Source organism: Pteropus vampyrus, unplaced genomic scaffold (genome assembly GCF_000151845.1).
Source record: "Pteropus vampyrus isolate Shadow unplaced genomic scaffold, Pvam_2.0 Scaffold26, whole genome shotgun sequence".
Classification (NCBI taxonomy): Eukaryota; Metazoa; Chordata; class Mammalia; order Chiroptera; family Pteropodidae; genus Pteropus; species Pteropus vampyrus.
Window position 1 is genome coordinate 284,274 of NW_011888807.1, and position 16,074 is coordinate 300,347.

Sequence of the window (16,074 nt, forward strand, 5' to 3'; positions counted from 1 at the left end):
CAGGTTGACATACAATTTATATATGCTCATATGTTAGATCTGTTTATGTCCTCTTTGGAGTATGCAACAGCATACTTGTCTCTTGGAAGGTTTGGAAAACAGCTCAGCATGTTCATGTAACTTATTTTTACAAATGAAACAAAAATCCTTAAACTTGCAAAATGCATTAATATCAAACAATTGGTAGATAGTTTGTTTTCTTAGGCCACCATACAGCTATCATAAAATTCTGTTTAAATTAATTAATCTTTTTACATTAAATCCAAGGCTATAATCTTATATCTTTTATTCAAAGCGATTCTACTGAGAACAATTAATTTTCTCAGCACTTTGAAAATTACTTTTGAAAACCTGTGATGAAGAACCAAGGGACTAGTGATGGTTTTATTACATACTTTACTCTGTGAAAGCCTTTATAGTAGTGGACTCACTCTTGGTCTTTCCTGGAGTGATCTTCATAAGGTAGTAAAGAAATGTACTATAGGTTAGTAAAAAATTAGAGGGGAAAAGCCTCTAAGCTACCACCTACTATAAAATATGTAGGACATTATAAAGTTTATTAAAAAAAAATAGACAAACCCAGCCTTAGAAGACTTGAAAGCACAGTATGTTTCTCCCTCTCCCTCTCTAGTAACCCCCTTCTCGCTATAGTCATACCTGACAAGAATTCACTACATAAAATCATTACTCATTTCTCCAAATTTAACATCAGTTATCAACAGTGAAACTACTATAAAATAAAGTAACAATACAACCCATAGAGTTGAATATAATTATCTAACAAATAAATATTCATGTCAATTTAGAAGCTACTTGATCATGAAACATGAAAAAAAAAAGGTCAACAATTTCTTTTTCATCTACCATCATATTCTAAGTACATCATTAAGGAAGCCACACCTGGGCAAATTCCTTTGGATTAAGTCCCTGAACACTTTCCAAATACTGCCATACAAAGTTACACATCCATGCTGAGTTATTTGCCATTGTGTAGTGATAATCTGCAGTGGGCCAAGGTTTTATTTGTAGGTCATTCAGAGAGGAGCTATGATACATGACTTTAAAATCTGAGTTGAAAGCATAAACCAAAGTGTGTACCCTGTAGTCTGAACAGGAGACTGCGGTTTGTGAAGTGATGTTTGAAGAATCAGAAGAGAGGGTAGTAGAGAGGATATCTTTCATTATAGAAATGCTGAGGCACAAACACTGGTGCTTGTAGTACTTTCATACATGAAATCCTTTCTCCTGTATGTGCATCATGTGTAAACGTAACGTCTGTATACTGCTGACTATTCGTCTCTGGTGTCCAATGAGTATGACTCCAATTCTTCTAATGTCACTGAGAGAGAGAGAAAGACACACACACACCCACACCCACACACACACCCACACGGGCGAGAGAGAGAGAGAGAGAGAGAGAGAGAGAGAGAGAGAGGGAGGGAGGGAGGGAGAGAGAGAGAGAGAATATGAACATTTAGATCTGGTAAGTACGAGATAGAGGAAATAAACATTTAGATATGGCAAATATGCACTATGTCAAATTTGCTTTATAAACTTGCCAAAAAAAATGTATAACTGGTAAAATGTAAGTTTAAGCAGAGATATAAATGAACATTAAGAGTTTGTTACTTTTTCTTCTCCCTAATGGCAGAGAATACAACAAGTTAACCTCAAATTTTAGGATACAAGGAAAATTTCAAATTCAGGTACTTATACAATGTTCAGACATTTTCATAAAGGCTATATAATTTAGGTAATTATAGAAATTTGCAACAGTTTTAGTAAAACAGTATATAGGGTAGAAGGTATAATGACTCTGAGTTCTCATGGTCTTTCAATAATCTGAAAAAGAATACCATTGTATTATGTCAAACCATATGATATTGCCATTTCTAGTTTAAAACAATGGCAATTTCATATGGCTCAACCTACAATTTTAGTATCTAGTCTTTTAACCACACCTCGAGCATTTTTATTGCACCCAGGCAAAGGATAATCTTTGAGACAGTAGGAACACCCTGGCCATAGTAATACAGAGAAGGAGCTCTGAAATGAGTTGATAATATTGTATTATTACAATTACATATGATAAAGGTAATAGATATTGACTATGCAAGATTAACATATGTGAGTCATAAATAATTTGCCAAGGTAAAACTAAGTTGACATAAGGTCTATGATATGAATAAGCATAATCTGCATTTTACAAATCATTAAAATTTTTAAATAGCTATTTAAATTAAATACACTCTTTCAAAGAATGGTAGTTAAAAGTGTAATATCCAACTTCCACTAGAACGATAGTCAGAAATGGTGAGGAAAGATGTGGAAATACCATGGGAGCCTTAGGAAAGGTAGTTTCATCATGGTGTTCTTGATACAGTATTTGAATTTATAGTAAAAATTAAAATCCTGGGTAGAGCATCTAAATCCAGTAATAACTCTGGTACCACTTACTCGATGCTCATTCTTGAAATCAGGTCAAAAGTCGTAAACCCTGCTGCCATGAAGTTATTCTTATATTGCCCCATTTTTATAGAATCCAGCCAGTCGCCCACTGTGACAAACAAAGGATATTCAGGAACTTCACCAGGGGACTCTGGCATTCTACAAGGAAAAAATCATGAAGACCTTTTAAAGCCAGATAAAGCAAAAAATACCCAACTTAATATTTTCCTTTAACAATATTCTTATGTCTAATGTTTCTATCCTCCATTTAACGAAATCTCTAATTTTTCTTCATGTTCAATCAGCTACTTTTATCTGTTCAGTTTCACTTATAAGTTTCTTTTGTCTTTGCTTTTTGCCACTACTGGGTTTTATACTTGATATATTATGAGAAAACTCACATCTTGCTAACTTCTCTTTACTTTTTTCTCTTGCATAAAACTGTATTTTCAAATGTGAGAAATAGCCCACTCCTTTCCCTACAAAGAGAGTAACTAGCCACAGGCTGTTCACTTTTACACTTTCTGACCTGCCACTGAATCCAAAAGACTTTTGCCTTTTCCACATTTGTTATGGTAGTCCTTTCTCTTTTTTTATGGTGAGTTCATTGGTCAAGCCCGCATTTATTTATTCTCATTCAACAAAAATTTATTATTTATTAAAAAATAATTTCTGCCGTCATAGAGCTCAATTGCATGAATAAAACTTATATACATCTAAGCATAGGGTAATTTAGCCCACAGCACATGTATTAATAGGTCACAAAACAAAGCAAAATGAACGCAAGGTTGTGTTAACAAGAAAAAGGAGTCCAGCATTAATAGATTTTAATGTAAATGATATAGAAATCTGTATTTCTGTTTCTTAAATCTGATGCCAAAGGCATTCCAGGTGGTGATAGTTTTATAGTTTTAATATAAAAATAGTGCAAAGGTATTATTTTGGAAAGCCTAGAGGCATGTGTGTATACATACATACACATATACATATGTGTATGTGTATAAATATATATATACATACTATATATACACAATGGTTTTGTATAAGTTAAAGTCAGACAGAATAAAATGAATTAACTTTAGGTATTATAATAAAAATAACTCAGAATGGTTTAATTAGGCCAATCTGGCAACAAACTGTATTATTTTCCTTATAGACTAATATGGAAATTAATTTTAACAATATTTTGTATGGTTTTTAAAAATATTTGATAGTAAAAGTACTTTTATAGTAAAAAGTGTCTTGTTAGTTTTTTAGGGTGACAAATATATCATTTTAAAAATTATTAGGTTTAGAGTCTAAATTAAATAAATAATAAAACTAATTTTTTTTAATGATTGATGTTTGAGTCAAATCAGTTTTTCCTAAGAAATGGAAAGCTTTCCCATTAGAAGTTAACCACTGAATTATTTTTATTAGAATACTGAAGGTTATTCCAACTTTCATTTACTTTGCTTTTAATTATTTATAAGTTAAAGAATGAAAGAATTCATAGAGACTTAACTGGAGCCATAGTTTTTAACATTCTCATTTGGAATATTTCATTATAATGTTTTTACCATTCATATTTGAACTATTTTGGCTTTAACTAGAAACTGATATTATGTGAGCATGTATGATTAAGCCACATGAAATAAGAATAACTCCACTGTGAACAGAATGGCATATGCAAACTATGTAACTCTGGTATTGTTCTGTTAAAAATTGTGGGAGTGGGAGTTAGATTCTAAGAGCAGTGTATAAGGTAAAAATCAAAAGAGAATCTCTAACAATCAAAATTACCCTTAAAAATTTTTATTATAATGTTTATACCATTCATATTTGAATTAAATGACCAAGACCTGGGTCTTTAGGAGCGCAAAAGCCAGAGATGTTATGCATGGCCATACAAGTTGTATATTGTTTGACTGCCAAAGACTTTGAAAGGTGCCCCTTGGGATTGATTAGGACAGAGTCCCTGCTAAAGATCTAGAATTCATTTTTTTGTTTTTTCTTTGATTGCCACATTTGACTTACCTTTTCCTAAACTGAGGGTCTAGCTGAAGGTGGGGTTGGGGGTTAAAGAAAAATGACAAGGAAATTCAGGAATTTTTGCTCTTCATATTCAATTGGAATTTGCATAAACTAAATGCATGTATCTCGTGACAATATTGTAGTCCATATTGGGTCTGGTTACTTTTAACAATGATTCATGTCTTTTTTATCATTACTCAATTCCTATTTTAGAGGCCATTAAGCCAGGTTCTCTTCTCCTGTACTCTAAATTGCAATTGCTATTTGATTGTGGGCTGTTTCATTCTAATTAATATAAGAATAATTCATGATTTGACCCTAAATGAAGATTAGTCATGTCCAAAAGTTGAAAAGCTATCATTGCATCTACCAGTAAATACTTTAATTGTTGCAATATTTCTTCATTTCCCAGAGGTGTTTATATTAGTAAGTATTGTTATGTAAATAAAAATTCATATATAAATACAAAGTAATAAAGGTCTCCATAGAAAAGAGAGTTATACAGGGTTTTTACTTATAGCATTTTCAGAATCTTCACTATTCAAATGTCCAATGTGAATATATGAGGGGATTCATAATAGCTTCTGTATCATTTTCCTAAATTATCTGACCAGGTCATATAGACATACATTAGAGAATATTGTTGTAGTAACTTACTAAGTTTAAATACCAAAATGGCTGGGATACCCTTCTTGCTTACTAATATTAACGAAACCACATATTTAGAAAACTAAATGTCCTATTTTAAAACAATGTGGCTCTCATATCTTTTAATTACTTGTCAAAGAAGTTTGTTGAAACTGAACAAAATTAAATGAATGCATTTCAGTTACTTTCCCTTCATATTCCTATTTCATTCTTGATGCACAGACACAGTCGGATGACTTCCACTTCTCTCTCTCCTGAGATCACACTGGAATAACTTTTCAGCTTTCACAATTTCATATAATTGGTGAGTGGAAATGTAATTTGCTAATTTTATGTCCTTCGTATAGAAAGGTCACGAAAGGACATTCTGTATTCTAAATGATTTAAATGGCCTATTTCTCTGTTGAAAAGCATCCACTACTTGCTGCCAGAATGTTTCAATACAATAATCCCCTTTCTCTCCACACATCTTTAGTAACCTAGTTACTCTTTGGCCTTTGTATGACAGCTCTGGCAGTTGATTTAGTAAGGTCAAGGTTCCCTCATTGTTCACAGCCACTGTGCAATAACTCTTCTTTCACCTTATCTTATAACTAAGTTGAAAAATGCTGCCTTTTTTCTCACTTTCAGGTTGGGTACCATCACCCTCACATGAATTCTCTGGAATATTACCTAATAAACAATAAATGCCCTTTCTTATCAACCATGTGTAATGATAAATTCAGTCTATTTGCTGAGCACCGAGAAATTTCTGCTCTTTTGTGATTAGTGGGAGCTGCCCACCTGAGAAATGTCTTTACAGCAAAACCTGCAGCTAACATTTAAAAAAAGTACATATTGTAGAACAAAAGGTCAAGGGTCTACTACTTTCCTTAGAAAAATGAGGAAGGGGTAGAATTAGGAAATTCCAGGTATAAATTATAGTCAATTTAAATGAAAGAAAAGGCTGGAGTATAGCTAGAATAGGTTGTGATATAGTTTAAGGTGCAATAAATATATACTTTCAATATATCTAAATATGTAAAAAGGAATAGTACTGATGGCGCCAAAAAGTTTTTATTTTAATGAGCTGAATTCACAGTAGTACTAGTCTGTTAATTTAGAAAGTTCTTAGATAGGTTATCAGTAAGTATCAAAACTGCCATTAAAAAGCAAGAAGGTTTTTTGAAGTACAGCATAAGGAATATAGTCAATAATATTGTAATAACTATGTATAGTGCCAGGTGGGTACTAGACTGATCGGGGGCTCATTTCTTAAATTATATAAATGCCTAATCACTATGCAGCACACTTGAAACTAGTATAAAATAATATTGAATGCCAAAAAAAAAAAGCAAAAAGATTCTTATCTGCAGAAGTTTTCCACATTTTATATTCATCATGTAAATATAATAGTAATAGATTTATTAAAAAAAAATTCAAGAAAGTAGTGGCTGAGAAGCACTACTGCAAGGTAAGATCTTGTTCTAATAGGAAACCATTGCCTGCTTGAAGGCTTTTCTCCCCTTACCACTCTCACTTCTTTTTTCCCAAGCTCTTACATTTATATATGGTTAGCAGAACTGTATGGACAGAGTTCGTTTCTATTTTATATTCCCTTTTTTTACATATTTATAAATATTTTGCATGTTTCAAAAGCCTTCATAACTGCTATTCAAAGGAGTATATAATATCCTATATGTTAATAGTTAATAATTATTAATTCCCTGAAATTAGACTCTTAGATTGCTAATGACACTTTTTTTTTATAGATGATTATGCACTCTTAGAGCATGTATCTTTTTGCTTCAGTTGAATAACTTCTTTGAGAAAAATCCATAAGAGAAAAAAAATTTTTAATGAGTAAGTTAAAACTCCCTGATGGCAGGAACCAGATCTCACATAATTTTTATTTTCTGTAGGCTTCGGTACAATGCTGAAAGTATTATAGGAATTCATTAAATAAGGGATAATTTAGACTTTAATATTCTTGACAGAAAAGTTTAGTTCATTAGAGAATGGTTGATTCATATTGAATAGTCTATTTTCACTTAATACCATTACATGGAAAAGCAAGTGCCTATTGATATAAGCATTTATTAGTGAATATATTGTTTATTTAACTTATTCCTTGTATTGTGAAAATGTTTGCTTATCTTTGTCTTTATAGGTTTCAGAGTTGGGGAAGAGGTAGTTATAGGTGGGGTAAGGTAGCACAGGGTTAAGGGACTTAGAACCAAAACAGCAGCATTCACCTTATTAAAAATCACTGCTTTTACATGAGTTTCTCATCTCATGACTCAAGGACTACACTCCACAATATTTAGTTAATCCATAAAATAATCTCCAAATACACCTACTGTCTACCTAAACTTTGAAGGAAGAATTTATTTAATCAGATAAAAGAGAAAACATTACCCTCTCTACAATTAGGTCTAAATTTAAATTAATGAAAGAATTTGGATATTCTTTCAAAATTTTAAAGCGTAATTCAAAATCTTACAAAATCCATAGAATCATGACAATATCTTGTGACTCTTTACGCTTTGGGGAAATATATTTTTAAAAAATCTGACTGTCCACATTGTTAAATTGGGAGCATGAATTATTTTTTGTCAGCCTTTTATTTTCAGAAAGTCTTCAGGTTTTTTTTTTAAATTTTTAATTTTTTAATTAGAGTTAACATTCAATATTATTTTATATTAGTTTCAGGTGAACAGCATAGTGGTTAGACATTTATGTAATGTTCTTCAAGTGGCTGAGCATTTACAAAGTGATCCCCCCAATTAGTCTACTACACACCGGGCCCTAGACATAGTTATTATAATATTATTGACTATATTCTCTATACTGTACTCATCAGGCCCTTTTTTTTTTATTGATATGATGATTTAATTCTCATAATAAGATTGATAAATGGTGGAAAGTAGGAAGCAAAATTTAAAATTATAGGTGTGCTTGAACATGAGGAGGAGTAGATGCAGAATAGGAATAATAGTGTTTAAAAATCTCTCATAATGCTGAGTCTCCAGTTCATGGTCTCTATAGCCAGAGTAATAGATTACTGAAGCTCAAGGTAAGCCTATTTTTTTGTGTGTGAGGAAATAATACAGGGACAGAAATAGACTTCATAGACTTCATATCACATGCCAACTACAATTCGTTAGCAGTGGTCATCAAAATGTGGTCTTGAGAAGAATGCCAAGGTGGCATTTGGGCTCAGCGGAAAAGCATAGTGATTAGTAATGTCTGCCACAACGAAGAAAAGAAGCAAAGCATATATTTGCCAATACTGGAAAAATTCAATCTACAAAATGCCTGAGGATATAATTCTGGAATATGTTGCTGCCATATTTTCCTCATTGCTCTATTTTGTTGTAGTTACTACTTTCTTTTTTCAAGTAATTTTCTTCGAGTGGCTGAGCATAGCAGGAGAATATTGGGAGAATATATGGACTACGTATTTGCTACTTATCCCCACGAATGAGGGCATATACTCTACATCCTTGTATTTGCTTAGCGGAACATAAAATAATAGATTGTGCTCCACTACAAATTCTTTTTGGGATTTTATTATACTCCATCTACAAAGTCTGACTGGTCCAGAGAAAATATATCTGGAAATGTAAAAATGTATCCTCTTCTCCTATAATCACATTTTTGAAACAGTGCTTTATTGGGAAAAATCTTGCCATTTTGTGTGATTGCGTACTGTGTAGTGGAAAAAACAAAGGCTTGGCAGTCAGTAGACATTGTTCAAATTCCTAATCTACTAATTACTTGCTAATTAATTGTTTCTTCAAGTCTCCATTTCCTTATCTGAGTGATGGAGATAATAATAGTGAAGATTAAATGACCTTACAGATAAAAGTGCCTAGGACAACGACTGGCATATAGTATAGGCTCTCAACAAATGCCAATAAAAGCTATTGTTGATAATGTACATTAGGATTTGTATCAGCATTAGTGTTGGTATTAACATTAGTATTATTATCTTGTGCCAACAGTTCATGTAAATTGAATTTAGATTTTCTAATGGGTAGAAGTTTCACACTTCTTGATTAATATTTAACATTCTATCTTCTTTCCACAAAGCTTTGCTAATCCCTCAATTAAACACTGGTTTTGTCCAACCAGTTATTTCTCTGTTATGAAAAACATCATTAAAAGTATTAGTTACAGAAGTCAAACAAAACAAGTTGTCCATGAATTGGTATATAAACAATTTAGCAAGTGCTGATTATGTATAGCCTAGGTAGCATTGAGCAAGGTCTTTTCAAAATGAATGGAAAAATTTATATCCAATTGTTGAAAGTTATTGCCCTCAGAAGACGGTTACCTGCTTTATTAACTGGATGGAGAGAGGCAGTACCATTTAGTCTTATAATGTTAATTCGCAGTTCTCTAAAGCAGAGGTTCTGAATGCAGATACTGGTTTGGACTTTTCTCTACCTTCGTGATTCACATGTTACTGGAAACCAAGTGCCTAAAAGTTCAACAATAGATTTATGTGTACTAAGGAAAGTAGTGGTTCCAGCTCCTAAAAGCTAGAATGTTACAAGATCCTTAACTATGGTACCATGGGTAGTGAGGATATTCCTAAATGCCTAGGCCTGAGCAGAATGTAATTTTTGAGGCAGGTGACTATCACAGACTGGTCTATCTGGTTAACTGCTGCCCTTCCTTGGATGCCACTTTTTAGCTAATATTATCAAGGAGCCCATAATCTGTAAAATCCTTTGACAGTGACATTCTGGAAATCTGGAGTAAGGATTGGAGGAAAGTGTTATTTTCCCGTTACACTGCAGCACTGTCCAAAAAGACACTGGCCAGTTGACTGCCTCAACCTAGTGCACTCAATAGGCTGTAGCACGTGGAGGCATCAGGGATGGGGATTGAAGAGGTTGGAGAATAGATGTGTAGGACAATATGGGTGGGGCTGGTAAGGTAGGGTTGGGTGGAAGGACACCCATGTAGTCATAAGTCCACTTTATGTTATTAAACTACCAAATCTTGGATGTAACCCTGGACTCCATGGGAGTATGCTTACCTTGGGGTTGAGAGTAGCTATTGAATTGATTTTGAGGGTCAGGGGAGAGGGAGCAAGAGGTCTTTCAAAGGCCATGGCCAGGCATTGCTTTTGCTGCCATATTCCATGTAGCCTGGGCCACAAGCTGGCCCTTTTCTCCCAAGGGCTATGGACCAAATGACAGCTACGAATAATTCTTTGAAAGGAGGTTATAAGACATTATTGTAGAATTAATGAAAGTGAAGGTAGTTTGAAATTCACATTTGTGAAGGATGATTGCCTATATCATTAAGATACTTTTGCAAAATTATTTTTTACAATCAATTGGATTTAAGGTTGTACTTATCGCTATGTTTACTTATATATCCATATACCTTTTTGAGTAGAAGAGAAAGCAAGAAGGTTGGAAACTGAACAGAGCTCTGAATGCTCCCATGGAGTGCGTCAGGCACAATAGCATCTGTTCCAAAAAATAAATGCCTTCTCTCATCAACGGTATTTCTATTGGATGTTCTGTCTTTTTCAAGGAAAGATTACAGATATAAGGTTATGAAATTCTTAATATGCTAGCATAAAATTATTAAGCTGTGGGTTTCCCAGCTTTCCTTATCTCCCTTTGTTGCCTTAATTTCTTCCCCTTCTACTACTCTGTCAAAAGAAAGGATAAAAGCTTCTCAGGTGATTTCTTGAGAAAAAAAATTAGAGTGGAAGAAAAACCATTGGGACCTAGTGGATGAGAGAATTATGTCAGTGTGAAACTATGAGAGAACCCTGAGAGTTTGGGGATAGTAAGAAAAGGAGAGTGCCAGAGAGTTTAATGAGTTCTGTGGGTTATACACTTAGACTCTACCTGTTTGAGAGCTACATGGGAGGAAAGACTGAATTCTACACTCTGTCATGTTTCCTTAATCCATTATCACTCTGAAACAAATGACTGGGCTTTGGGACTTGGGGGATGGCGGGGCTGCGTCATAGTTTTATAAGCATAAAACAAACCAGGCATTCTTTAGGTAATATTGCTGTCCTTTAAGCTCCCATGTCTCTTCTCCCTAAATGGTCTCTGTTCTCCAGGATCAGGGACAGGGTGAGTAAGTGGCATTGGAATAAGGGTGTGAAAAAGGGGAACCCATTCAGGCTAGTGTGAAAATAAGAAGGCTGATAAAGTTTCAGGCATGATACCCTTAAAACTCCAGTTCTGTTTCTCAAACAAAAGTACATTAAGGGCAAAAGCAGTAGCACACTTGTCTTTGTCAGAAACAGAGATAGCAAATCAATCACAAAAATTTCCATCTGGTCTCCCAGAGATTAGACTTGAGGATTGAATCAAACTGCCAATTTTACATTAAGCACCCGACTCCTGGCCTGTGTGTGGCAGTGCCGTCACGAAGCCTGCCATTCAAGAGTCTGTCTACTGATTGCTGCACACCCCATTAAATCAGAAACCTCTGGCCCTCAGACATGAGTTCTTATATTGACTTTACCTCTTGATCCCTTTGATTTTTTGGTATTTTCTCATTTCAGACTCTTCAGTATTTTCCAAATATGATGGACATTCATAATCTTGAAAAAGCAGGGAAGAAACTGTTTTATCTGCTTTTCTTATTAAAAAAAAAAAAAGGCTCTTACCTGCCTGCTTTTTCAGCCATAGAACAGTTAGAGCAGTGGTCCCCAACCTTTTTGGCACCAGGGACCAGTGCTGCTATGAGAATCTAATGCCTAATGATCTGAGGTGGAGCTGAGGCGGTGATGCTAGCGCTAGGGAGTGCAAATACAGATGAAGCTTTGATTGCTCACCTGCCGCTCAACTCCTACTGTGTGGCCCAGTTCCTAACAGGCCAAAGACCAGTACTGGTGTGTAGGCTGGGGATTGGGGACCCCTGAGTTAGAGAGTTCTGATAAGGGGCACAGGCTGTGGGGTCCGTTAATCTTTTACCATAACAAGAAGCCCAGATGAAATGATTTGCTTTATAGATGCCAGTGTTCTCTCCCCTTAATGGAAACACATCCCATGAGCTCTTTCTATTAGCTCTTTCTCCTCAAGGTTAAAGCATGCCTGTCTCTTCAATAAAATATATAAAGACAAAAACTAAGAAACATTTTCTCTAATTACTTCTTTCTCTTCTGAGACAGGCTTCTTGGAAAAACAATAGTAGACTTGGTACTTTGTTTTGCTCTTTTCTCTGACCTCATGTTCACTCTCCCTCCACTGCAGTTTGTCTTACACGACTTTACTGAAAATGCCCTTGCACAAGTTGCCTATGAACACTTTAGCACCTTGTTGCTAAATTCAACGGACACACTTTACTTTTTACTTTACTGAAGCTTTGTGGGGCCTCCTACATGATACTCCTTGAAACTCTCCCTTTATGGCTTCTATGATACAGCTCCTTCCCTGCTTCCCCCATTACCTGTCTTGTTCTTCTTTCTCTGTCTCTTTTGGGTACTGTCCTTCAGTTCATTTCTTAGATCTTGGTGTTCCATTCGTTTCCTGTTAATTTGCATTTCTTATATTCTCCAAGGGTTATCTTAACTCAGTTAAAGCATCAGCTACAATTTATATGCTGATGATCTGCAAATCTACATCACTAGCCTAGATCTTTTCACCTGAGGGTCAACCTATAAATATAACTGCCTGTAGGACATCCACTTAGATGCCCCACAGGCATCTTCAACTCACCGTACTTGAAATGGTCTCATTTCTATTTCAAAAATGTGTCCTTCTTCCTCTCTTAGAGGTAATACCATCATCCTGCTTGTCTAAGAAAGAAACTTGACAGATATCCTCGATTCTTTTCTCTTCTCTTCCCTCCATATTCAATCAATGGCCAAGGCAAATTCATTTTCCGTGCCTAATAATAAATCCATTTTCTTAGCTCCTGACCCCAAGCTTATTTCCATTTTGTAAGTCAGACTCTGATCTTTTCTAGCTTGGATTGCTGAAAACATTTAACTGTCTTTGTTTCCAGTTTTGTCTCTTGTTTTGCACCCTCAGTCTAAATCATCCTTTAGAGTGACCCTTCAGAAATGCAAATGTGATCAGGCCATTCTCTTGCTTAAAAACATTCAATGGCTGCCCATTGCCTTTGTGATCAAATCCAGCAAGATTTCCCTCCTCCACCAACCCCCGCTTTACTGCTTTTTGTGTTGGACTGCCTTAGGGAAGATGGGCTAGGGTAATAGTTTAATCTTGGCATTTCATGCATGGCTTCACTTTTGAGGCTGCCAATTTGTGCTTTAGAGGTGAACTCTTATGTGCTCTGCCTTAAGCCGAGGCCTGTTTTCATCAGTCCTTTAAGAGCCTTTAGCCTTATTGGCACTAAAGACCTGCGCTGACTTGCACCTGTGACCTAAAGCTGAACATCTGCGTATCCTGTTAGCCATGCTCTGATCAGGAAAGGGAGCTCTGGAAATGCTTTTGATTATTTTTAAGTCCAGTTTGGCCCAAATAAAGGAATATGTTTTCACTTTAATAATATTTTAAATGTAATATTTTTAGACTAGATGATAGTATTTTTTACTTCTACTCTCCCCCTTATTATTGTTTTTCAGAGAAAGGTGAGTAGATCTCTGCAACTCTACTGACTTTCATAAAATGGTGTATGAGTGCCTTCATTTTCTTGTCTCTGTCTTTCTTTGGTTTTAGGAATGGAAAGTAACAACAGCTGGGTGTGATCATTTCAGCAGGAAACATCCTTGCTACTGGCTGATTCACAAATTGCCCTGTCTTGCTTGCCATTTCAAATACAGGGATAGAACATAGAATGGACAAGAAAATTAAAGGGCTGTGGACACGCTCATATTCTACTTACATAGGTAAGGAAGGATCAGAAATTACAGAAAGGATTTTATAAAAACAAAAGATCCACACAGAAAAAGTATAAAGAAAGTAATTCAGAACGATAAGGTATGGAGAAAAGGAAAGAGATCTCGTTTTCTTCTGAAAAAAAAAATTAATTTAAAATGTTAATAAATTGCTTTATCGGCTGTTAAATACAATATAGTTTATACACAATTTTCTAAAAGGTCGACAACTAGATAGTTATTAAGGCAAACTTTCTCTTCTCTGTTAGTCTTGTCTTGTCTATGGCCTGAAAGAAATTATGATTGTCAAGGGGGAAAAAATCAACATTATGCATCTTACACAAGGATGTCCTCCACCAGGGTGTGAAGGGCACTGGGATTGCGGATCAGTTTGTCAAGGAAGCTGACAATGTCAGTAAATTTTGGTCTGTGATTTCTCTCCTTTTGCCAGCAATGGAGCATCAGCTGGTGTAGAGATGCTGGACAGCCCATGGGAGCTGGAAGTCTGTAACCTTCTTCAATGGACAGAATGACCTAAATGAAAGCATACACAAGTTATTTTCTTACTTTTTGGGACAAATAATACATATGCTAAGTTATGTATTATATATGCTAATTTATTTTTATACAGGAAGAAGTAGCTAAAATGATAGTAAGCATGAAAACTACTTGTGAATTCAGGTGGTCCAGACAAGGATAAATACAAAAGCTGTAAACAAGAATTGCAAATATCTCCATAGCATTTGCTGATCCCGCTGAGAGGAAAATATGTATTTTAAACATGTGGTATACAAAAGGGAGATTAAGTTTCATCACAATGTTGAGAAATAGTTTTTGTTTGATTTACTAGAACATCTCAAAACCCAATTATGACATCAGAAAGTAAGCAGAAGATTGATGCATGTAGGGCAAACCACGTGTGACAAATGTTATAGTAAAATCGTACTTCTACTGAAGCACTGAATTCCTGAATCATTTTTTCATCCTTTGATAAGGTCAGTGGGCATTCTTTTTCTAGTTATCATTTCCTCTTTCTTCTTTATGGCCTATTTAATTCCTCTTCACTTCTAGCCTTCCTTAGTCTGACACTGATGTGATTAGAAAGTCCTCTCATAACTTCTAAAGGTTGTTTAATCTGCAAAATGTTATCGATGGCTAGCTTAAGTCCAGACAGCAACAGAAGCATTCAGCCTGAGTATCCTCTGGGACAGCCTCAACTAAACTTTCTATGACTATAGAAATGTTCTGTCTGTCCATCACAGTAGTAACGGGTCACATGCGGTTATTGAGCACGTGAAATGTGGCTAATAGGACTGAGGAACTAAATTTTTAGTTTTTTAGTTCATTTTAAGTAAAATTTAAACTTAAACAGGTGGATATAGTAGTGGCTACTCTACAGGACAGGGCAGCTCTAGGGAAAGAACTCTCTATAAGAAGCCAAGTTTAAGGGAACAACATCAAGATGATGAGTTTTCTGTTTGTTCGTTCTGGTACTTAGGAAATCATGTCCAAAATAAGGCAAGATATTTATCTGTTTATATATGACCCACCTTGAAGTTTCCTTACAACACAATAAAACGGACCCTGAATTTAAGTAGCTTGTTTTTTATGAAGTGTTCAAAGGTATTCATACGAACCTTTATTCTTATATCATTCCTGGGAGATAAACAAAGGAAATGGGTTATTTTACCCATTTTTGAGGTAGTAAAACTGAAGAACAGACTAATGTTTAAAGGCAAGCACAATTCAACCTTATTCTTGCCCTCCTTCAACAGCAGAAATATATAATAATGCAAAAGTTAATATTTCTAACGGAAGAGCTCTCTTTATTGCAGTAACAGCTACATGCTTTCTGTAATTTCAAAAAAAAAAACACATCTTATTTTAATTTCTTTTAAATTGACACTATTTACCATGACTTTAAAATAGCCATGATTCATGATAGAGGCAGATTCTAGAAAGGAGCAGTAATACGCCTTCAGGAAACTCTTAACTGCTAAGCTTTAGTTTTTTAGTAATAGAGAATTTCTCATAATCCCATCCATGTCTTCGTGACCAGAACACTTTAACCTGCTAGGATACTAGCATTTTTCTATTCATTTTATATTCCATTATTGAACAGGATTTTTTCTTACCTGTTTTCTGACTACTTTTGC

The 16,074-nt window shown here is 34.9% G+C and overlaps 1 protein-coding gene across 1 annotated transcript in view; it reads right to left on the bottom strand.

Moving 5' to 3' along the window:
• Positions 1–1,224: 1,224 nt before the first annotated feature.
• Positions 1,225–16,074, bottom strand: part of EPHA6 (EPH receptor A6) — an 841,299-nt gene continuing 826,449 nt past the window's right edge. Inside the window, 3 exon segments of the mRNA XM_011356398.2 lie at positions 1,225–1,339; positions 2,458–2,607; positions 14,259–14,452. Of these exon segments, the coding sequence (XP_011354700.1) occupies positions 1,225–1,339; positions 2,458–2,607; positions 14,259–14,452 (459 nt within the window).